We start from the raw sequence: 24,682 nt of genomic DNA, 5'->3' as shown, positions 1-24,682 counted from the left end.
AAAATAGTTGGTCTCCCTTCATTTCCCACTCTTTTCCTCAAAAAACTGATCCCCACTTTCTCTCTCCTACTCTCTAATCACATGGGCTAACATTTGCTAATCTACTATTAAAAATTTTGCCTACGCATTTGTGCAACCTCCTTTGTTGCATATAAAAATAATCGGATGGAGTTAATTTTTGGTAATTATTTTAATAAGAAGATAGTGGCATCTTTAGTTTGTTGGAGTGTGTTATGCGACCAGTATCAAATTTGGAAAGATAGCAAACTTCATCGTCAATCCGTTCTTACTCAACAGCATAGCATTGTATATTAAATAGAATCAACACAATGTATTTGGTTGTTTCGTTCAGCTATAGGTTGTAATTTTCGCCTTTGTTTAATGAACTCTTTCTCAAAAAAAAAAAAAAAAAAAAAAAAAAAAAATCGTATAGTAAATAGAATCGACACCATGTTCAAGTAGGAAAACATCAGGCTAACACAAACGAGAAACATGCTACAAAAATGTGCATCATAACAAAGTCGTTGACGTCAGTTGCACATCATATGCTACAAAAAAGAATGAGTTTTACATACCTACTTCTTGAAATGTCAACTCTACAAAACTACATCACACTGTATTTGGACTGCAGTCTACACAACCAAGATATAACTATACATATGTTCTACCTACAATGTCTTTCAGTTTATGATTTGGAACTCGATCACAACATGAGTTTCCATAAGACAAACCAGACTACAAACAACACCAGGGCTTCAAATAATGCAGCTCACCTGATGAGCTATACAGATAACATGTACTAAGCTTATCGGCGCAGACCAGATCAGCTGATACAAATCTAGTATAGAGTCGACACATTTTAGTCAACAGGACTCATCCGTCAGCAACAACAATGTGCATTAACCATAAATAAAAGAAAACCTTTTCCTCCAGTGAACTCTCTCTTTAAGCCGCAGATACAGTTACTAGTTTCTTTACATATACCACAAGGGAATAATTGTGTCTTTTCTGAAATACATCATGAGATGCAATTGATTTATATCCACACAAACACAGGAAAGATCATCAAGACTGATTAACATAAAGCACTGGTACTAGCCCAGCCACCTTCCCATCTCTACCAGGGCGTTTCTTCCTTACCTGCAAGTTCAGAAGTAATAGTCAGTAAAGACAATGTGTACATGTCAGAATTTAGGGAATGTGTGCAATGGCATCAAGTCAGGTTAAGCAGAAGAGAGCACATCAATAATGCAGAATTTCGAATCATGAACACCTAACCAAACAATTATTCGACACCTTAACTCCAAAAATAAACATCGATACATTAAGTAAATAGTGACTACACCCCAAAACTCCAAAAGCTGTAGCGATGTTTACCCATATAACACCCCTACATTAGAATAGAACCATATGTGAAATCGTAAACATATTCACCCTTTATTTCATCTAAAACCAGAGTCAACACAAGCATATCAAAAGCTAGGGTTTCTTTGCATGATAAAAGTTCTTAAGAAGGGAAAAAAGACATCTACACTTACAAAAAACCAGCCATCCACTTCATCCTCAATTTCAACCTCTTCGCCTGCTGTTAGATTTAACTGCATGAAATTGGGGAATGATCAATATCTAGCTGTTAAAAAAACAATAGGATTTATGCTTTGGCTGCATAAAATGAAAAAGAAAAAAATTCAAACAAAACTTAATCACTCTAAAAATCTGAACAGGTTGCACAAGTGGATTTACCTCGTCATCCCCACCAGCAGTAAAGTCATACAGAGCAGTTCCAGGCTGAGGATTTCCAGAAGAAACTCGTTCTTCATCCTGGGATCCAAAACTACGAGATGCAGAGCCAGCTAACGGATTAACAAATGCATCATCTCTCTCAAAGGCGTGTGATTCATATGATGGTGGTTCTTCTTTAATCTGAAGATGATAGAGAAATCAGTAATGCATAGCTAATAGCAAATTAAACACAACAGAGAACGCAAGGGGGGAAAAAGGTTTAGTAAGCACATACCGGAGAACCATAGCCCTCATAGAGAGATGAGCTACCCCCATGGGATACTTGTTAGATGCCTTTTCCTGCAAGTTAAAGAGTTTGATATTCCAGATAATTGTTCACAAGGCAAGATGGTATAAAGTAAAGTTGTAAAATAGATCAGTTGGTCCAGCATATAAAAAGGTGTGCTAGGCGCAAGGCGACATGGGCCATGCACCTTTTTTGGTCTAGGCAAGGCAATCACGGAGACACACACAACTTTTTTTTCCAGATTTTTTTCCTTTTTTTTATTTAGTGCGCCTCACTTCAATAAGAAATCCCTATCTCCTTGGTACGCCTTGAGCCTTCTATACATTTGTTATTTTGTTGGGTTGAGTTTGTTTAGTATAGCTAGAATATCAGCTTTGAAGCTGCTGTACCCATGTTAGCATGATACTACCTGAGTTCAGACACATATTAAAGGTCAAAGTCAGAAACAAACCCCCTCAGTCTCTACATAATTAGCCTACCTCAGTCTCTTTTTAGATGATATGGGATACCATCAAATTCAATTTAATCTAAAAAATTTATATACTTCCCCCATTTATTTATAGATGCAACGTCTAGCAAATTACACTAGTCACACTCTCTGACTTTTGTTGGAGATTTACAATTTAGAGAAAACATAGTCATGTGGGATCTTGCTAGATTCATCACAATTACGCTTTAGAAATATTAACTTTTTTATACTTATATTTATTGGTAATAAAGAATTTGATTGTTGAAGTTATGCATAGGCAAGCGTGAAGATAGAGGGGTTACATCTCCAAGTAATGAAGGAATAATATACAGAGTGAGTATTTAACTTTGAAAACCCAAAATCTGAAAATCATGCATCAACTCATGTGAACGAGTTAAGGATATTAGAGCTTTCACTCACCAAAGAGAGACAACCTCTGGTCTATTGCCATCCTTCCATTGCTACAGTTATGTACAATGGTTGGAACACTTGCTTTAGAGCAACCCTCTCACAAGTCAGAATCCCTAAAATTAGAAGGATATCCCGTAAGGAGGCTATGGAGGGGGCATAAGAGAAGAGTTTTACAACTAATATAGAAACCTCATTAAACATAACATATGTCTCATCCAAATTTGGAGAAGTGATTTCATGCGAAAAAATTTCAGGTTAACAACTTATTTTCTATGTCTCTAATGAGAATGAGAGTTCTTAAAGAAGGGGGATCAAGATGCATGTTCTAAGGATGTGGGAGATGTGTGCTTAGATAAGGAAGGCATTCTCTGTGCAGAAATGATAAAAGCCAATCTTATGGCTAAGAAAGAGACAGTGAGGTAATGGATTGTCAAAGGTCAAAGGAAGTATCCGATGAGGATCCCTTGGTTAAATAAGTTGCATTTATGTTTTGCAAAGTACGAGTGCACAGTACAATCAGGGAAACAGAGCTCTACCAAACGCATCAAGCCTTGTAAATTTGGTCAGATTCAGAGAGGCTTAATAAGGCTAAATAGGTATGTTTTTTGGTGATTCCAATGCATTTGATGGTTGAAGGGCAAAGTTACAGAAGAATAAAAAAGGAGCCACATTAAATTTATTATTCCTACAGTAGGCCACAGAAGAAGACCTCATAAAGAAGGATACATAACAAAGATGTGACGAGACTAGCCATACTCTAGAATACCTAGGTGGAAACCACTTACTCTCTCAAATATATCTTTTAAGTAATTCTCAATGTTGAAAAAAGGGGGGAAAAAAGTCGACAAAGTAAGAAATGCTGGTATTATATTGTAACTTAGACTTTTTCAGCAATTATAAAAAAGAAAAGGAAAAACTAGCCATGAAGAAAGAGACAAAGGGAAGATATTTAGAAAAGACCAAAGTCTAGTATCAACATCAATTACATACCGATGACTGTGAGCCCCCATATGATGGTTTTGAACTAAAAAGTGAAGGATAATTCATTCCACCAAAATGTGATGATATGGAGGTCCCAACTGATCCTGCTGAATCTGGAGAAGATGATCCATATGACCGCGCATCATCTTCCTGCAAAATAGTACATACAAACAAGATGTAAAATTAGTGGCAAAGGAAATGTAAAGGGAAATTTGGAGGACTTTCTAGAAAGTTCTAATATTAACAATAGAACCTAGAGAATGCTCAGATGCGTACCTCGAGTTCTGTGGTCTCCAGAAGTGTCTTTGCCCACATGTCATCATAACCAACAGAAGGCCGAGCAACGACGTTCTCCTCCTCAACATCTGGAGCATCGGTTCCCATCCCAGCAAGAAACTCATTAACCTAACACCATAAAGCATGCAACATTAAGGACATGGCATCAGATGACAAAATCAGAGCATAGGATTATGCGTACTTGATTTTGGCAATAGAATAACTATTTAAAACGGTAACCAAAACGAAGGCAGCTTAGCATTGCAGTACCATGGTATTAATATAAGAGGCACTGTGTCAAGGATTTAAAAACCCACCTGAATGTTATATTCTAGTTTCATTAAATCATATGCGAACATCCATTATGGATTACTACCTATAAAACTTATCATTTCAAAATAAGTTCATTAGACCCACAGGGAAGCTCTGGACACATTCTATTTATTATCTATGTTTAATCCCCTCATCTCTCAATATAGGACATAAGGTGTTACAAAGCATAATATCAAGTTGACTTAATAAAATACTAAAAAGTTTTCAACTCATACAGAGACAACTCAACATTTATGAAAGTGCCAACAACTTGGCTACTTCTCACCACTAACCTTAATATCATAATCTAACAAACATATAGCATATCACTGGGATGTGACCTGACATGTTGATAGTATCCGAGAGAATTAAGAGGTCGCCTGTTATAAGTTTGAATATTAATATGAAGCTAGACAATGACATAAATTTCAAAGCTCAAAGGCTGTGATACTTCTATTTGGACAATGTTTATTATCTTTGTGGACAGTATTTCAAGTCTATTTTTCTTGGACCTACTATAATTATCTGTGTAATTTGGGGTTTATTTGATACGTACATCTAGCCTATTTTGGGTAATGAAAGTTGTCGGATATACTTATGGTGATGTAAATGACTGCATTTGATACATTGTTGAGCTTTTCAGATGATTTGGTCAATGGATAGACTGTATTTCAGTTTCTAATCCTTCATCGGAATTTTCTATAACATTTATAAGTCTAGTTATAGTTCACTAGGCTCGAGTATTTTTAGTTATAAAATAAATAATTATCAAAGTAATATAAAATTAACATTTTATATTATTAATTGATATTATAAACAAAAATTTAAGTAGATGCGTGTATAATGTGCTATAGGAAGTGAGTGTAACGGCCAAGTCTTGAGATTTGTTGCACTTACTAACCCAAGAAGCTAGAAATTGACAAGTGGCTAGACATAATTTTTGACCAGAATGTGCAGGCTGTGACTTTGTGGGGGTGATCTATGTTAATTGGACACGGCTAAAATTGTGAAGTGTCCGTGTCGACACGTGTCCGACCCTTCACTGTGCACTCAGACACTTCCATTAAGAATAAAGATGAAAAAAGAGGAGAAACATGAAAGAAAAACACATCTTGTTTGAAGACTGCCATTGATATAGAGAAGATGGAGAGAAGAAGACTGCCATTTATCGGTTGAATTTACAGAGGAAAATAAAAAAAAATGGGGGTGGACATAATGAAGAATTTAAAGCTTTTGTAATATATAATTTATTTTTATAAATTTTAGTGACGTATCGACGTGTCCCCGTACCCGTGTCCAAATATCGGACAGAGTCCCCGTGTCCTAAAATTTTGGAACTTGCCGGATCGGACACTTGGATATGTGTCCGTGTCCGACACCCGTTCCTGAGTCCATGTAACATAGGGGGTGATGTTTGTAATCGGAAAATGCAGTGTTTTTGTATATAGTAATGTATCTTGACCTGTTTGAATTAGTGTATGACATATGCTATTGTGGACTATAAGAGTATAAGCTTAATAACAAAAATCTTATATTGAAAGAAGAATGGGAGTAAGTAGGAGAGAAGGTTATAAATGAAAACAGGTAGCTCATTAGCTTAATATAAGAAGTCCCACATTGAAAGAGAATTGGTAGAAAATAGAAGAGTGGTTGTAAGAAGCAAGCTAGTTGTGGAACATCATGGCTACCTAATATGCTTGCAGCATATTTGTCTCATCAAGCTCATCATACCTAGAACGTACAGCATGAAAGACAAATACAATAATTTATCTTACTCTGTTCATTGCAGGCGCATTCTTTCCCAGCAAGCCATCGTCACCAAGGTTTGCTGCCCATGCATTGACAAGGTCGTCATCAAGCCCATCAGATTCAGTAGGTGTTGCTTTGGTTTCATACATAAGGTCAGAAATCCCAGTTGCAACAGCAGGATCATTTAAACTGCTGAAGCCACTTATACCAGTCGACACACTAATATTATGCTTGTTGCGGTAGATCTCAATAAGCTTTGAACTGCAATGTAATTTCAAAAGGAAGCAATGTATAACTGTCAGCATAAATAAAATGAAAAGCCAATACAGTCAGCATCAGTCCTACCTCATACGGCTTCTACCTACTTCCATAACCCCCTCCCTCCTCCCCTGTGGGTCGTAAACTGCAATTTTGAAACATAAAAATTGGTGTATATGCAATGTTTTGACTTTTTGTATTATTCATTTGCTGACTTTGAGTACACTTTTTACATAGATATTAAACATAAATATTTATATCATTATATGTAAAATAATGTTGGATTGGTCTCGATGTATATTTTCAAATATAAATTTTTAAATTTTTTTTAATTAATGTCTACAAAAATTAATGGTCAAAGTAGTGTATGGAAAGTAGAAAAGTCAAAACAACGCATCTATTGTGAAATGGAGGTATTGTAAAAAGAACAAACCCCACAGATCAAGTCAATCACAATGATAATATAATATGGAAATGAGAATCGTCAAAGGCCGAATTATCTTTTCTTTCTTGAAAGTTTCTGAATTTCTACTTGCACAAAAAAGTAGCTTCTACTAGTTAGAGAGATTGAAATGCTAATTATGTCAAGAAGACAAGAACTTACCTTGTTGGTCCCAGTGGGAGATACTTTGCTCTAGGAACATAACAAAATAGTGAAACAAAATCCAGCAATCTCTCATGGGTCTCATATAATTTTTTCAGTTCTTCATCAGTCCATTCCTTACTTGCATTGTCATGGGTCCTTATGTCCCTGTGATAATAGTTGGATAGGCCTCTTTGAGGATCAACAGAAAAATTTGCAAATCAAAAAGTACATACAAATAAGAGAATTGACATCTTACCTGATTAGATCATCTTGTGCTTTATACATTTCATCAAGCACTTGTATCATTGGACTCAAAAGAGATCCAAGTCCCGTGCCACTTGCCCCTTGATCTTCACCATTACTAACATGCAGATCAGAAAACTTTGCCTGTACTCCACCGTGAGCTAAAGCATTCAAGAACTCATAGATCTGTATCCTGTATGGCTCACCGGATCTGATAGCCATTGTTGTCAAAGCTTGCACAGCAACTATACGGATCTAATAAAAATTCCGGATAAAGGGGTTAATATTAACCTGATTTGCATATGAGATATAGAAGATTCTAACCACAAGAACACTATATAAGACATCAATGTCACAAGACTGCATTACCACAATTATTTCCCCCATAGTTTTAATCCTTTTCTTGCCTAATCTCCTCAAAGGGTACAAGGGTGAACTGAGAATATATGAAGAACCAATCTGGCCTATCTCAGGCTGCGATTGGCTCTAGATATCTTCAATGCAGGTCAGTGTAACATATGAAGAAACATTTCAGCAACAGCACTAAACAATTTTTAATTGGTTCTGGACAGTAAAGCCTGAAAGATTAATCTATGGTGTAATGCACCCATGCCAAACAGTTGGATGGACCAAGCTTTACTCCATTTTCACAACATGTTCCTACATACAATCATCTTACTTTCAAGCATCACCCCACCAATCCAGCCTACCACCCTCACACTAACATCATCATCATTGATCACATAACCATTCGTTCCCAGTCTTCCCATCCCACAATTATTTCTGCCAGAGTACACCTCCAGCTGGCTCCAGTGCTCACTCGTGTCCAAATCACCCTTCCACCAGCACCAACACCACTTTAGCACAATTTTGAATTGCCAATTTGCAGTCAGGGTGAATTGGGATTAAATTTCAAAAAATTTCTGGTCTTGATTATCATATTAATTTCATGATGCGGTCCATTTTTCTGAATTTTAAGCTCTTGAATTACCTCTGATTGTTACTTGGATAGTTAACACATGCTTGATTTAATTTATGTTATTTTGGAAAGACGTTCAGTTATGGAAAAGACAGAAATAGAGGAAGAGATTTATGTGAGTCAGAAAGATAAAAGATTGATTTTGAAGGAGATTTTACAAGGAGAAAGAAGATATGGTGTCTGTTATGAAGAAAGGCCGCCATCATTGGTGGACAGAAATCATCAAAACACTGACTCCATGGTAGATTTTCTCCAGGGAGTATTATAAATTTTTAAAGGTTAAGTATTAGTTTAGGAAACTGAAATAGGGAAAATTTGGTGAGAAACAGGTAAATTTGAGACAAGTTAAAGCACTTAGTGCTCGAGCCGAGCCCACGTCTAGGGGTTTTAAGCTCTTGGTTCGGCTCGTTAACACCCCTAGTAGGACACAACAGACCAAAAGGAAGAGAGATTGTGAGGAGGGAAAAGCAATTTATGAATTTGTTCAATCTAATTTATAAACCCTAAAACTGTTACTTAGGGGCAAATTTCACCGTTGCTTCCCCCTTCTAATTTCTCTATACTAGAAAATCGAAATTATATTTAGTTTGCAAACCCAAAATTGATTTTATGTATGATGTTAAGTAAAATGGTATGGGAAGGCAGTTGAATAATGGTGGGATGGTGGAAATGGAGGTTAGGAAGAAAAAAGGATAAAACCGAGGCTTTCGAAGAAGGCACGTGCATTGCACATGATAGTCAACGCTGGAATGTAGTAGTCAATGGCCTGAATCCGGTCAAAAGTCCCAGTCAACAAAAACAAAATGTTATAAGGTCCGGAATGCCACTTTTTTTCTTTTTTTTTTTTTTTTTTTTTTTTCTATAAAAAACAATAGGTCACTTGTCACTAATATAAAAGGCCCTTTGTAACATATTTTCCAAATAAAAAATAAAAAAAAAGTTTATAAAATAATTTTTTTATAATTAATTATCATGTTAAGTAGGGATCCTAATGCAGAAAATTTTATATGATCTAAATAGCACAGCTGCGCAAAGCATGAAAACTAGTTCTTAGACAACTGATATGAAAAAGAACCATCTTGCAGACAACATTTTATAGTAGTATCTTACTTACAAGAACTTAATCTATCATAAACTATAAGGAGATTTTAAGTAGAACATATCACCTCATTGCCATATATAATTAAGGACACTATTTGCACACAGATTAAGAAAAGAAGAGAGAGAGTGTTTAAGTAGGCTAACCCGCGGACAAAAGTAGGTTTTAGTGTAGGGTAACAGAATAAGTGTGTAAAATAATTCATAACCAAAAATGGAATAAAGCAAAAGTGTCCAGAATTAAAAGAAACAAACATGTGTGGAAAGCTTAAAGAACATTAAGTAACAGAGGTAGTACCTCCCAACTGCCATTAAAGGCACACCTTTGAAGTCGAGTCAAAGCAGTAGCGAGTGTGGGGTTACGAGAACTTGCTGCTGCAACCATTTTATCAGCATCCAACATCGTTAATGCAGTACCTGGGGGTGTTGCTGATTCCCAAGCATATTCAGATGCGGCATAGTTCGCATTTTCGCCAAGAAACCATACCTGTGCAGCTAAAGTTCAGAAAACATACTACAATCTAACAGAATACTCCCTCCATTTTTTTAAGTGCATCGGTTTGACCGACGCGTAGTTTTAGGGAAGTGAGTTGAATGGAGTAAAATATTGTGTATGTAGGTTTTGTTGGGAATCAAAAGTAATAATAATAAAAAAGAGTAGGGTAATAGTTGATTAAGGGATGTGATAGAAGAGAAATAATAAAAAAACAGTAGAGGTGGGAACCATGTGAGGAGTGAGATACAAAAAAAATATAAGAGAAGATGTCTTAAAAAGGAAGTGATGCATAAAAAAAACGGCCGATTTAGGAGAGTGATGATGCGCTTAGGAAAAAAAAAAAAAAGAATTATAATTCATGAATTTTCAAAATCAAGGAAAGAAAATTCACTAGAAACTTAAAAATGTAATACTCACTGCTGCTTGGACTAATCTTTGTAAAGCCAAAGCAGACTTTGGATCAGAAGCTGATACTCTGTCCACAGAAGTGATGCCAGCCATTGAACCTGGCTGTGGAGGTGGTAAATCGAGGACGATGGTCACTGCTTCTAAAGCAGTGTGTTTGCCATCTGGACCAGCCCCCACAAGGCAAGTCTGCAAATATATAGGAATATTAGCTCCACAATTTTTCCATTTCAGCAACTTAAATTTTAAACATAGAACATCAAAGACAAAAAAAATCACATAATCTCTAAAGAAACCAAGTGGATCTCACTCAGACCAAAATAAATTGACACTATTCCCTTGGAGGGGTTCGAATCTTGGCAAGTCATTATTAAGGTGCAAGCTTCCAGGGAACTTTTATGGAAGCCCTGTTATATGTGGAATCATTGACATTAGAAGTCTTAGTACAGTTCTCTATATTGAAGAAAAGAATGAATTAGCAATTGAGAGAATCCACTTCATATGTTTTGTTATCCTCATCTTATTTCACTTATTTGCAGTCATAAATGCATACGAATTAATTAAAAGGCAGTAGGTCTGGTTATAGGCTAATAATTGCTACCTTTGTCAAAATTAAGTTTTAGGACCAATAAGTTCATATTTTAAATATAGGATTAACCTAATAAGTTAAAAAAAGTTTGAACATTGTTAATAAAACTTCAAGGCTAATAAGTTTGCATTGGAGAAATTTAAGAAAAAATCTCAACCTCTTAGATTCAACAATTGCTACCAATTAGGGGTGGCTCTAGAAGCATAAGAATACGGCTTTTCTTTCAGCTATACAATAGGAGATCAATTAGAAAGAGATTGCATGACTGCATGGGAATTACTCAAGAGTCAAAACCGATAAGTGCAGTATTTTAATGGAGCAACTTAATTGCTGGGAAGAATGCTTGAACTTACTTTCCATAAAAGTTGTAGCACGTCTGCGTCAATCTTTCCAGGAACCTTTGTGGCGAAAATCCTAGCAATTTCTAGTAGAGTAACAGCCATATCTGGAGTTGCCTGTAGTCATGAGAATTAAAAGCACCAAAATAAGCAAAATGTTTAATAATCTCAGCTACAACTACAGGGCAGTAAATTAAAATCGTGATCATGTGTGACAGAATGCAGAAGCACACATAGCTAAAAATAGAACCTTAATGTTTTCTTCCGACCAGTCTTATGAATCATGACCATAATTATTGTTTTACAGAAGCAAAATACAGTCCACTTCAATTCCAAAATTTATTACAATAACTGCCAAACATAAAAAGAATGTATCTTCTATTATCTGCATCCAAAACCAAGGCAGCCTAGAGATTTTGGCACCAAACCTTTCACAGACAATTTACATGACAACCACCAACCCCAATGCTTGAATTTTTGCTCCTGGTAGTACAACAAAAATCATGCTCCAAACTAAAGATTATTTCCACTATACTTGCATGTCCATTTCATCAAACATAAATACATTTATAAAAATATAAAAATTAAAAATAAATAAAAAAGGTTCTCCAACCCACTATTGGCACATTGGGTGTTTTTATCAGCTTGACAAGCTGACTGTACTTTTGACCTTTTACCATGCTCCTTAGCCATGTGGCACATTGGGAGAAACCATGTTCACATCCTGTCTTTAAATTTGTTGCATTTTCATTAGAGCAAAGCATATTAAAAAAAATAAAAAAAGGTTTATTTATGTTTCATGGTCTACTCAAAATAATATCGGAAATATATCATATAAGTTCATTCATCAGAATTAACACATGGCCAACGCCACCAAATAGGTATCATTTCATGAAGCAGATAATATGGAACAATCACTTGCAATGACTGAAGTTATAAGATGACTAAACTGTGACTAAGGTCCATTATTACATTTAAATGAACAAAACAAATAGTTTGAACCGCCAGAAACAAATAAGTCGTAAAATACAAGAAATAGACCTCAAACATACGTGACACTAATCGGTATTAACATGGTAAAATTTCCTTGAAGGCGGTATAGCATAAGATTTCTAACCTTGAACCGAGCATGGAGAGTCAGCAAAACATCATTCAACAGTGCTGCTGGCCATGCAGGATCGGACAGCTCTGATGCAATGATGGATTTTAATTCATCAAATGATTCATGAGGACTTTGCATCCAGATCAATGCTTTGATTACCATAGCACGGACATAAACACATTCACAGGCTACTGTTGTCCGCACTATTTCCATTAATGAAGCTAATAAGCTTGCTATTGTATCCCTTGCACCAGTTCCATTTGAGCCAGAAATTGTTCTTCTAATACCTGGTTATTTATTGGGATATGAAAAGACTTTTGCCCATCAGCGTAAGTGACATACTAAGGAAAACATAAAATAAAGAAATTTTGATAAGAGTGTCAACTTTGATGGGTTCGAAGTGTAATTTAATGAAGGCGTATGGGGGAATCATGAGGCATGTGCAAATAAGACCACCACAAGATGTCCAGAATTAAAAAATGCAATACAGCTTTACCTTCAGGATGGGAGCTGTCACTAACATCAGGATCATCTTGTGTATCAGAAAATGTATTAACGTAGTCTCGTTCATCAATATCCTGTAAACCAACAGAGATAGCTGCAGCTCGGCTTTTTCCCATTTCCTGCACAACCCTTGCAGCAGCATGCAATACAGGCCTTGAGAAACTACGGAAAGCACTCTCCAGCCTGAAGCAAAATACAAAAACATGATCCAAATGGATGGGCAGACCACATGCAAAATTTATCAGCAAGTATGTTTATAAGACCATCAATATAATGATTCTGGACCAATATTTTTTTACAAAATTAGAAGACTTATTTTCTTAGAAGGATTACTGGGAGGAGGGGCAATTCCTACCTTCTCATGACAAGTTTAATAAGGGGCTGAGGACGCCTTGTTTTCTTCGATTTGTCTTTGGCTGACTTTGGAGGGAGCACATCTTTAGCTTCATCCTTGGAATCTTTCTTAGCATCTTTTGACAATACAGATGGTGCATCAGGCAGCTTCAAGATCTCTCTAGTCAAACGATACCATCCAGCAGCTCGTTCTTCAGTCCTACGAAGCATAAAGCAAAACATGAATAGGGAAATCTTTTTTCAGCTAGAGTATTCAGGGGAGGCAGTTTCAAATGGCATGAAAGATATACAAAGGACAGAAGAAAAGAAGTGTCGACTGATTCAGACCTTTCAGAGTTGTCATATTTTCCCAAAACACACAGGATAGCCTCAAAGCAAACTCTTTCACTTGGATCAAGGAGTAGTTGATAGAGCAGTGAATTAAACTGAGTTTTAATATCAGGCCTTTCTGCATATAAACCATTAGCATGGAAACCATCAAGTCACATATTACTATAAATGTGACTGCAACATGATATGCAATCCCTTACCATCTAGAGCCCGTGCTCTTGAAATTGTATGGCACAATTTTGCAAGGGCAACTCTAGCAAGCACATCATGCAAATGGAGAACATCATGAAGTGCACCTGGTTCATAAACATCTATATTATTAGTTTTGCAACATAAAGAACATTTTAAAACGAGAAAAAGATCATCAACATTTTAAACACCTGGTTCATATGATCTTGAGAGGACCAGATTCACCGGTCCTCTTAAGATCATCAATTATAAGTTAACCAAGCTTTGTGTCATTAAAATAGTAACCATAGAAAACCCCTATACTGTAGCAACAAATGGAAAGCCAGGATGACTATTCATTCTGCAAAGTCCATAATCCACTTAATCCTACTCTAATATTCCGCAAATCCCCTCTAACCACTAAGCCCATCTAAGCATGCCAATCTCCAAGGAGGTTTCCCTTTGTGTCTTCTACAATAATCTAATTTGGCATAAGATAATTTTATCTAACTGATGATTGATATCGGATAAGGCCAACTTCACATCACACAATATTAGTTTCTTCACATTAAATATGATATGTAATGGTAAAGATCACATAAAAGTATAACAACAATAGTGACAATAGCTACCAGACTGCTAATACCACAAACATAAATAAATAAAGGATTTTTTGTCAGAAATTACCTAATTAAACCCAGATGTTATGAGAAACTAAATTGTAGTAAGAAACTACTTAGTAAAAGGTAATATGTTGTAAAATACTACCTCTAGCCAGATTTTCACTATTGACCTAATTTTCCGGCGTTGACCCACCTTAAAACACCCCTGATACCACCGCGAGGGTTGGTATTCAAGGTGATAAGGCTATTTTCGAGGTGGTTGGGGGATATTCCGAGTTGGTGGGGGTAATTTTGGGCTACAGGTGGTGGTATTTTGGGTAAGAGCTGGTGGTTTTGGGGTTGGAGGGTGGTTTCAGTGCGGCGGAGGTAGTTTCAAGCAGGGTGTGTTGGTTTTGGGATGAAAGTAGTGGTTTCGGGGGTGTTTTGAGGTCAACGGTGGAAATCCGGTTGAAGGTCATATTTTACAACATTCTACCTTTTATTAGGTAGTTTCTTAACACATTTTTTACATTAGGTAGTTTCTCACAAAAATTTGGGTTTTATTAGGTAGTTTTTGACAAAAAAATCCATAAATAAATAACTACTAAGTAAACAAGCCAAGATAAAAAATACTTGTAGAAAATATAAAAAATATAATAAAAACTAAGTACTCCCTGCGTCCCATAATACTTGGGATGTTGGGGTGGACACGTAGTTTAAGAACATTACAAGTGGATCCATTTAAAACATTTGTTTATTGTTTAAAAGATTCTCTTTTGTATTTCTATATTGCAATATTACAAAACGTAGGGTAGGAGTGGGGTAGGTGAGGAGAGAGAAATGTGGAAAAATATGTTTTTATTAGTTGTCACATTCCATATTTAGTAAAGTGTCAAGTACTGTGGGACGGACGAAAATGAGAACTGTGTCAAGTATTATGGGACGGAGGGAGTAAATACTAGTAAAGCCACGAAACAGTCCATGAATACAGACTACCAACATACCTCCGGATGCAATTTGCTTTCCTGCATATTAAAAAAAAAAAAAATTTCAGATACTCAGATAGCTCAGGCCCACAAAAGGTGACAACACTTACTTGCAAGATTATTGTAACTACAAATCCCTTAATTCCAAGAACTAAAGATAGATGCCAGAAAAATATTGCAACCATATGATTATATAAAACTTAAGCTGCTCATGGCCAAAGGATATTTCTTCATCATATATACAAGTGGCTGCAGATTGCAGCTGCCAGTCAGCCAGTGTGCTAATGTGGATGTATTTAGTAAGAAATTGAAGTACAAGGACATTGATGGTGCACATCAGCAACAGACACAAGGCAGCAAATCATTTAAAGAATGACATTACAAAAACTTGTTAAAAATTACGGCCACATTTTCCACAAAATCTAAAGCATATTAAGCAACTATATTCAGAGAATCATACTAATATAATCTCACAATTAGCATGAACACAACAAAAAAAAAATTGCATTCCCAAATCCTATCTTCTTCCCTTCCCCTAAACACAATCTTCTTTGACAGAGATCATAAAACAGCTAGATTCTGTCAATCTAAAACAACATGACACCTGGCTTACACAGTTACACTCCTGAGTAAGGAATCAGAATCACACATACAAATAACAAATACTCAGTAGGCAGTGTACTCTGAATTAAAGCAAGAATATTAAATATGAAAGTGAGAACAGTATCCACAATTGACAAGAAAGAACACAAATCCAAAAAATAAACAGGCACATAGCAATCTATAGGTCACATTTATTCAAGTTTACCAGAGTATGTCACAGAACTGCATGTTTTACCTAATGTCATTGCAGCAGCATAAGGGTCTTTAGCTGCTAGGTCAGATAGTATCTCCAAAGAGTGTCTCACAGCAACAGGATCAGCAAATGAAATCCTGCAAGTATTTATTATTCAAAACTTTTTACTCTTTCACATGAAAAAGAGAATAACTACCCAACATAATTTACAAAGAAACCCGAGTAACTTGAATCTCCACATTAGAGAAAATCACTACGAATATATTTGTTGATTACTTGATTCAAATTCTAACTACATCACAGAACAACCATAAATACAGTGGCCCACGGTAACTTCTTCTAAACAAATAAAAGTAGGACTCCCTAGTCCCCATGGCCCATGCAATGCAAACAACTTCCTTCAAAGATATTTGCCACCTGGTGGTAGCAAACTTCACACTGACCAGCAAAGCAGACAAATATCTGACATGATAGCGATTAGCAAACTCCACCCTCACTTTTAAAAGCATACCAAATAGCATTGCTCTTACCCCAACCCATAGGCACACTATTCACAACTAGGGGTGAGCAAAAAAACAGGGTATCGGAACTGGAACCTGTTAGGAATACAATAAGTTTCGATTCCGGGTAGTAAAATGGAGAACCTGTAACAGATTTTCGCTTAGGTTCTCAATTTTTTGGGCAGGGTACCTTTTAACCTAATAAAAGTATCACTTAAGCCCATATCATACATCAATTCAAGCCCAATTTTTAATAAATAAAAACTAAATTAATAGTTATAAATAAAAATTAAATTAATAATTATAAATAATTAAATTTGCTAAACAACTATTTTTGGTTGTATTTGCACGTTGTAAAAGTAGTAAATTTATGACCCTTCAAAATTTTTTGAAATAAGTTTACAAAAAAGTACAAAATATATTAAAAGACAGGGTACCCTAAACCGGAACCAGAACTAGCAGGTCCAGGTTCCAATTCCGGCTCCGATTCCCATTTTCCAGGAACCTGTTCAACACGTTTCAATGCCAGTTCTCATTTTAAGGAACATGTTGCAAGTTGCAACAGGTTCCGGTTCTAGGAATTTTAACAGCTGTTATGCTCACCCCTATTCACAACCTTAAACAAACATTAGCCTCCCAAATAAAATGTCGATGAATTAGGATTCAAAAGATGAAGAGGCTAGGTAAAGCAACTCAAATAAGACTAATATACAAGAAATAGAAAAATGCCCAAGAAACCACCCTATATCAGTACAATCAAGATTTATCTACCTAAATATAGTGAAACCCGATTGTCGATCATCAAAATAAGCTCCTCTATATATTTGGAAAAATTGATGTGTACCATATTACCTAGCCTTCTCTTAACTTCCCGTACTTTCATCTATTCAAGCATTTGGCTAGCTCATCAAAAGTTGGTGGTCAATCATTTGCTTTTCGGGTAGTGACAAACAATGTTGTAATGTTCGTAGGGGTGCGGCTCATATTTCTAAGCTGAAGAACGGCTCACTACCTTACTAGATTCCACTAACGTTGATTCTGCTAACACTTGTAAACATATGAGATTAGAATGAAATTGGACAGGCCTTGAGTTAAAATATTTTCTCTCCTAATCAAGCAATAATTAATCATTCAGAGGAAGAGTGATCACTGAAAAAGACAGTGTCGTCCGACAATAGGCAAATTTCAGTGGTGGATGCCAAGAACATTCATTAGTGGATTAATGATGTGTTTCAAAGCAAAACCTAATGTTTGTAATTTTGTAATCAATACAGTTGTCGTTTGTCCTTTGTAATCAACAGCAAGGAAATTTAATTAATTGACTTTCAATTCAATTTAATTCAAGGGAAAGAGTCAAACTTTACTTCCTAATACATTTTTTAGCACTGTAAGAGTCAGATAATATGGAACAGGGATACATTCTGAATACTTAGACTAGATAATTAAGCAAGTTAGTTAAGTGAAAATCAATAATCAAATAAAGGCTTACCCCTGTGCAGCTCGATTCAGGAACACTGGATTTCCTGGGTCTAAAGGAAGTCTTCTCAATGCGCTCAGGGCAGCATATTGCAAATTACTCCGGACAATGAACTACAATTCAAATTTAAAGCAAAACCTTTGTTTAACAAAGCAAAATACTTTCTTGATCTAGAAAATTTCATCGAATAACAAAATACAGCTTTAATTTACAAGAATTGAGGGCAACGACTCTGAGTATCATGAGTAAAAGAAACCAGCATGCCATTTACTCTTCATATCATAAAAAGAAAACCAGGAAATATCCCCACAAAAAAGCACCTAAATGAAACAAGGAAGACTTGCTCTATCCTACAAGCTATCAATCCCGCTAAGATAACTGCAACGGCATCACCACTCCAATGCATCAGTCACAAAATTTTCCAACTCACTCAAAATTACAAATTTAAATATGCATGAAAAGACCACTATGCAAATAACTGCATAAAAAACTTGAAGAGGGGCCTACATAAGTTCATAAACGATACCTCCTTATCACCACCTTTTGTCCCAAATATCCCCTTTTTTGGTTTGTTGGGTCCATCTGCAACCTGACATATAGAAACAAGTGGGGAAATTTTTTTTAAAATTAATACATAAATAAACATTAAAAAAATAACCATAAAATATTGTGTTTGCATGGTGATGAATCAAACTCAATAAAGTTCTAGGAAAAGATTGAATTTCAGGATACTCCAAAGCAGAGATGCAAAAAAGAAAGAGGCAAAATCATTAAGGGCACTCTTTAATAGACTTTGTGTGTTTGCATATAATGACAAATACGAGTATGAAATTGGGCTGCCATACCTCAACTTGCCACCGCATTCGGTAGTCTGTGATGATAATAGATTTATTTTGTAATGTTGTTAGGTTAGACTTGTGCAAGTGTCCAGAGTTATGGTTATCCTTCCCCCCCCCCCCCCAACCACTCTCCCTGTATCACCTCTTTTAGGGCATACCTGGATTACTTGTTACCGGGGTGGAAAAATTAGGAGTAAAACACCATAAGTTTTTAGAACCCTAAAGTAGGAATAAATGTTGTTCCCTGGAAATGAGGGTAACAGTTGCCAAGGCCCCTAAGGTAATCATTCCTCCCTTACTAACTCTATTAGGGGCCGTTTGGTTCGCACATGGGAATCGGAATGGAATGCAGATAGGGAATGGAGGAGAATGGAATGAAACCCTTAGAATTTAGGGTGTTGTTTGGTGAGAATGGAGGAGAATGGAATGAAACCACCATAGAACCACCATAGCACAACCATTGCACCCCTTCCTTCATTAGTTTCCACCTTCTCCAGCCACCACACTGCCAACCAACACCACACCGAAACCGGCCGTCCCTCCTCCGACCTTCACCGCCCCTCCCCCTGGTGAACAACAATCCACACTGGAACCCTTCTCGTCCTCGACCTCAGCAATCCTGACCGAATCCCGACCAAAACACAGCTATCGAACTTCCCCAGCAACACCGAGGGTTGGGCCATAATTCCGACGGTTGTTCGCCGCCCCTCCTTCGGGTGAGGTGCAACCGGTTGTTCTGGTGGAGGGGAGGGTTTTTAAGGGTTACACGAGGGTCGGGAGAAGGGTTTTCGGGTGGGAGGAGGGGCAGCGAAGGGCGGCGAGGGTCTAAAGAAGGCCGACGAGCATCCGGCGAGGCGAGGTGCATCCGTGGGGTATGGTGGTGGTTGGGAAAAGGGAATGGGAAAGGTAAGAGGGTGGAGAATGAGATTAGGAGGATTTTGGGTAAACCCAAAAATAAAAAAGGGGAATGGGAATGACAAAAAAGGGAAAACAAACACCAACAAAGGTAATCATTCCCATTCCCTTTCCCCATTACGGCAAACCAAACGGCCCCTTACTCTCTTCCCAGCCCTCACTTCCTCCTTCCTTCCCATCCTACCTCCACCACTTCATCTCAATTTCTAATGAGCTCGTTGCCAACATTATACAAACTTCCAAGTCTTTGATGGTAGGAAAATAAATTCAACCACCATGGAGTAATATTTTGCGAGGTGGGGCAAGATTTACGATGGTATGTGGGTGGGTTTGCAAGGATGTGATTGGGTTTGCAATGGTTTGTGAGGTGTTGGGTTTTGTTACTAGTGGTGTAGCTATGTGAAATCGAAGGGAGATTTATCTTAATACTGCCAAACTTGAAGGACCGGAAGATTAGCTTCTTAATAGTTCCTTTAGTTAAACTTTCCCCATTAACCTTTTTTTTTGGTATTAAGAGAGCCACAAGGACGGGTAATGAGAATTGATCCCACGATCACCTAGAATCGGGAGGGGAGCTCTAACCACTTGAGCTATTCCCCATTAACTTTTACTCCCTTAATTAGTCAAGGAATCTAGGGATTCCCTAAAAGATAATGGATGTCTATGAAGAAAACACATGCTTAGAGAGAAGTTTGTTACCATGGACATTCGCATGGGACTTTCCTCATAAAATTACAGAGAAAGCTACCTACCATTTACTACCGCCTAATAAATGGGAAGTTAAAGGGATAAAAAATACTGGTTAGTAAAACTCTATTGCACACACAATTTGGCTTTCATTAACAATGGCCTTTATCATAATTTATGCAAACTTGAGACTTTGAGCGGTCAGTTCATCACTTTTTAAGAGGTTCAAAACCATGGATATATCAAAACTTAAATCTGCAAAGTCACTCCACACTATAGCTTATCTAGTCATACGTGAAAGGAAGCTTCACTTGGATCTACATTTTAAAAACTGCAGTAGAGCAGAGACAAACCTTGTCAAGAATTCCAAAGACAATTTCATACACTTTCATAAGAATTTCAGGGTTGCTTGATGGAGCATATGTAAGAGCCTTCAATGCTTGTAGTCTTCGTGCATGAACTTTAACAAACAACAAATACAAAGGTCAGATGCCAAGACAAATAAATCGAGTGAGAAAAAAATCCAGCACATCAATTTCCAATGTTAGTTCATCACAAAACAAGATTACAATCTTTCTTTAGTGGAACAAAATTTGGTTTGGAGACCACTAATTATATACATGATGCTCGTAGTCAGAAACAACTAAAGTATGGATCATAAGTCAGACTTGGAAAAAGTTAATATCAAGAAAACTGGGGCAAGTTCAAGAAGTGTCCAAATTTTGAATATGGACAAGACAACAATATAGACCCTACAATTTTACATTGACCCCCTTCTCAGTCCCACCTCCCCCACCCCCCCCCCCCACACACACACACTCCAAAAAATATTATTTTATTAAATGAACATATAAGTTCAACAATCTTGTCTAGTAATGCTTAAGGGTGCATGGCGTGGGTTTGGAATCAATGAATGATGCTTGTCTAGTAGTTGGCATATCAGTTTGTTCACAAAGGCACTATGAATCAAGTAGAGGAAAAGAATAAATACAAGGGACATAATGTCTGCAACAATGATATATGTAAATTAACTCAAGATATGAATCAATCAACAGCAAAAACTCCCAAAAGCAATGGCAAACAAGGAAATTATAAAAATCAATTCAAACATATAACACTGTTACATTGTTCTACTAAAGACACCCTCCATTCGTATGATATAAGGTCATCAAAGTAGCATTACATATTTACATTTAGTAGTTTTCCACTAATATTCACATTGTGTCCTTACGAAATTCATAAAAGGGCAAGGAACAAACTTTAAACCTGTTTTTCGACAAACCAAGTAGCCTAAGGATATCAGTAATTTTATCAAATACAAGATGATTTAGGACAGATGGAGAAAAGATCACTCACACTCAACATCTTCATTTAATGACTCCGTAGTAAGTTGCTGGCTTATTCTTGGAACAACATCTGCTCTAGTAACCCCACCAACAGCATCAATGTCCGCTAAAGCATCCCAATTAGGAGTTGGTATGCCACCACCTGTACCTAGACCTTGTGAACCAGTATCTGATAAAATTCTTGCCAAGTAATAATAGACATATCGTAGAACATTTCTATCTTCACACTGCTGAAGAAGCTGCAAAATTTATAGCAAAGAGAACAGTAACTATTAGCTTACCAGCAAAAACCATGCCCATATAAAGAATTTAACAGAAATCAAGGGAGTCAAATTTCTTAGGATATGATCATATATTCATGTTGTCAACAATACTTCTTGAGTTTCAAAAAGGTTATGTTGTGACCAGAAAAAAGAATAAAGTAGATTATACACAAAGCGACGCAGTTTAGCGTATTTAGTGACAACGTCGACAAAGAAATACTTCTATCAAAACAGAAATTTTAAATTTAATCACTCACAATCACAGAAGCAAACATACAACCAAGCATAGGAAATTATCCATTATAACTCGCTTTTTAATTAAAGTAGTGCGAATATGCAATGTCAACCAAATGAAATTGGAAACGCAAAGGCAGGCAACAGACAAACACACATGAAAAAGCAACAATGGACACAATAGAGGACCTGGTGCCAAGGTGTCACAGTCCAAGTTTTACACAAGGACACCAACAAAAGATATAGAAACTACAGAAGAGAAGCTAGATTCTAAGCACAAAGTAATACTCCCTCTACTCAAACAAGTGCCTCAATTTGATTGTCACATATGGCAATGCAGAAATTTGAGCAATTATATCTTTATTTATCAATAAATATATATTACAAAAATACAATAAGACAATTCCAACAAATACTCAAATGACTATGTTCAATCTTATGTATAAAGCATCAACATTGGTCAAAGTGGTGTCTGTGAATAGTATAAAAGTCAAGTTGGCAATTGAAAAGAAACGGAAGGGGTATGAAAGATCACTTCCTCAAAATCAATTTCGTCCAAATCACATTCAATAGGAAAAGTAAACTCTGGGTTGCCACTTGAGAGTCAACTTGATGCAGCTAATTTCAGCTATAGACATACACAACAGAACTCTTTAATGTAATTTTTTTTTTTTTTTTTTTTTTTTGTGGCTATTTTTGTTTGGTGCAAAATATTGGAATCGCAAAAAGAACTTACCATAAGAAGGGATGGAGCCAGTGAAGGATCGACAGAGTTATACACAGCAAGCTTCGGAAATACATGATTCACCAATTGCTTCTGGGAATTTTTCTACAAGAAAAAACACCAAGAAAACAACAGAATAGAACATACTTAGGAAAGGCGAATAGGAATGAAAACACAAGCACCAAACATATGGGTGCATAGTAATGCACTAATACAAAGTACATACTTGATCAGATGTAGCTGCTAGTTCATGTATGCTCCTTGCAAGTTGCGCATATGAAACTGGCTGTAAAATACAATCACCAAAGACAACAGCAAGTCACTAATATTCAACAATAATAATTGTGACGAATATCCAAGAATAAACACTATTAACATATTGCAAGACAAGCTAGTCATTCCCTTATAGCCAAAAATCTCGCGAAAATGAAACTTGTTGAATTTTATTTTAAGCAACAATTGGTATATGCACCAAAACCCCGAATCGGAAAAATGGCACAAACTTTCCATTTCACCTCAACAATCTTACATTACAGAAAGAACCGAGAATTCTCAGCAATCAATTCCATCAAACACTACTCATTACACCCAAATTAATCATCTAATTTCGTATTTATATCAACAAATCAAATTACAATCCTAATTAAAGAAAAACTCAGAAAAATCAAAGTATAGCAAATGTGACATAGCAAAATAAATAGAATTACCCTTTTCTTCTGCTTTTGGGGCAAGATATTAGCACGAACAGCTCTAGCAGCAGAAAGTGTGTCATGGTGTAACGACGTTAACGTAGTGTGTGTCTTCTTCGATTTGCGATCAGTAACAGGTTTTCCCAGAGACGAAGGCGGCGGCATCGTGGTAGACGGAGCCACTTGCATTGGCGCAGTAGTAGCCGACGAAGATGGTGGTGGCGGCGCCGCCTTAGGGTCAGACGTCATGAGATCCATCAGCGTCATGCCGGACGAATCCTGGAAGAAGAGAGAGAGAGAGAGTGAGTGATGTAATTGAAGTTGGAAGGAGAGAGACAGAGATCTGAGGGAATTACCGCCATTTTTTAGGTGAAGTAAGAAATTGTGATGTTTCAGGAAGAAGTGATCGCAGAAGGAGGTGAATTTACAGAGGAGACGGCCTGATCGCCGGCGACCTCAAGTCTGATGCTTCTCGGTTCTCGCCAATTTCAGCTCTCTGCGATGTTACAGCTCATTTTAAATAACTAGAACGTACCCGTGCTAATAAAACACGGGATATAGAATGAGAAAATACCTTTAATATGCCATATTAACAGGTTTTGTTTATATGAGGGTCGAAGTGTCATTTCCGCCTATTTAGTAAGGGTAAAGTTGTTAATGCACGAAGTCCATATAACAACAAACTACCGACCGACGTTAAATGGTTCAGTACTGGCACTCCGTCAAGATGCACGAAGTCCATCGCAAACTGTCCTCCCTCAAAGATTAGATGTTGCAGTTCGCAATCTTCTTCTCCACAACTCTGGTGTGTCGCATTTGGTTTTAAATTCAAATGTGGTGTGTCGTATTTGGTTTTGAATTCACTTAACGAAGCAGACTCACCATTAACAAGATTTCAACTATCAAACAATGATTAACACCTACCATTTAGGGTTAATTATGCCCTT

General features: G+C 36.7%; 1 protein-coding gene across 3 annotated transcripts; it reads right to left on the bottom strand.

Moving 5' to 3' along the window:
* Nucleotides 1–475: 475 nt before the first annotated feature.
* LOC110724574 lies at nt 476–24,278 on the bottom strand. Of its 3 annotated transcripts, XM_021903989.1 has the most exons (27): nt 24,092–24,278; nt 23,754–24,014; nt 23,273–23,332; nt 23,059–23,151; nt 21,836–22,064; nt 20,833–20,939; nt 18,565–18,627; nt 18,051–18,151; nt 16,104–16,198; nt 15,284–15,304; nt 13,710–13,805; nt 13,507–13,627; nt 13,181–13,378; nt 12,818–13,008; nt 12,337–12,608; nt 11,235–11,336; nt 10,305–10,481; nt 9,690–9,878; nt 7,328–7,569; nt 7,090–7,236; nt 6,254–6,488; nt 4,167–4,295; nt 3,896–4,040; nt 2,018–2,064; nt 1,744–1,923; nt 1,539–1,598; nt 476–1,140 (listed from the first exon to the last, which is right to left on the bottom strand). In XM_021903989.1, the coding sequence occupies exons 1-27, from the start codon at nt 24,095–24,097 to the stop codon at nt 1,066–1,068; spliced, it is 3,642 nt and encodes a 1,213-aa protein (XP_021759681.1). In that variant the 5' UTR covers nt 24,098–24,278; the 3' UTR covers nt 476–1,065. The 3 variants fall into 3 exon arrangements, 1 of the variants encoding a protein (XP_021759681.1); XR_002512010.1 differs by lacking the exon at nt 476–1,140 and having other exon boundaries at nt 1,534–1,598; nt 2,018–2,082; nt 3,900–4,040; XR_002512011.1 differs by lacking the exons at nt 476–1,140; nt 1,539–1,598; nt 1,744–1,923 and adding an exon at nt 2,919–3,022 and having other exon boundaries at nt 2,025–2,082; nt 3,900–4,040.
* Nucleotides 24,279–24,682: the final 404 nt, after the last annotated feature.

This window comes from Chenopodium quinoa, unplaced genomic scaffold, assembly GCF_001683475.1.
Source record: "Chenopodium quinoa cultivar QQ74 unplaced genomic scaffold, ASM168347v1, whole genome shotgun sequence".
In the NCBI taxonomy this organism is placed as follows: Eukaryota; Viridiplantae; Streptophyta; class Magnoliopsida; order Caryophyllales; family Amaranthaceae; genus Chenopodium; species Chenopodium quinoa.
The sequence above is the reverse complement of the archived record's forward strand: the minus strand, read 5'-3'. Positions and strand labels throughout refer to the sequence as shown.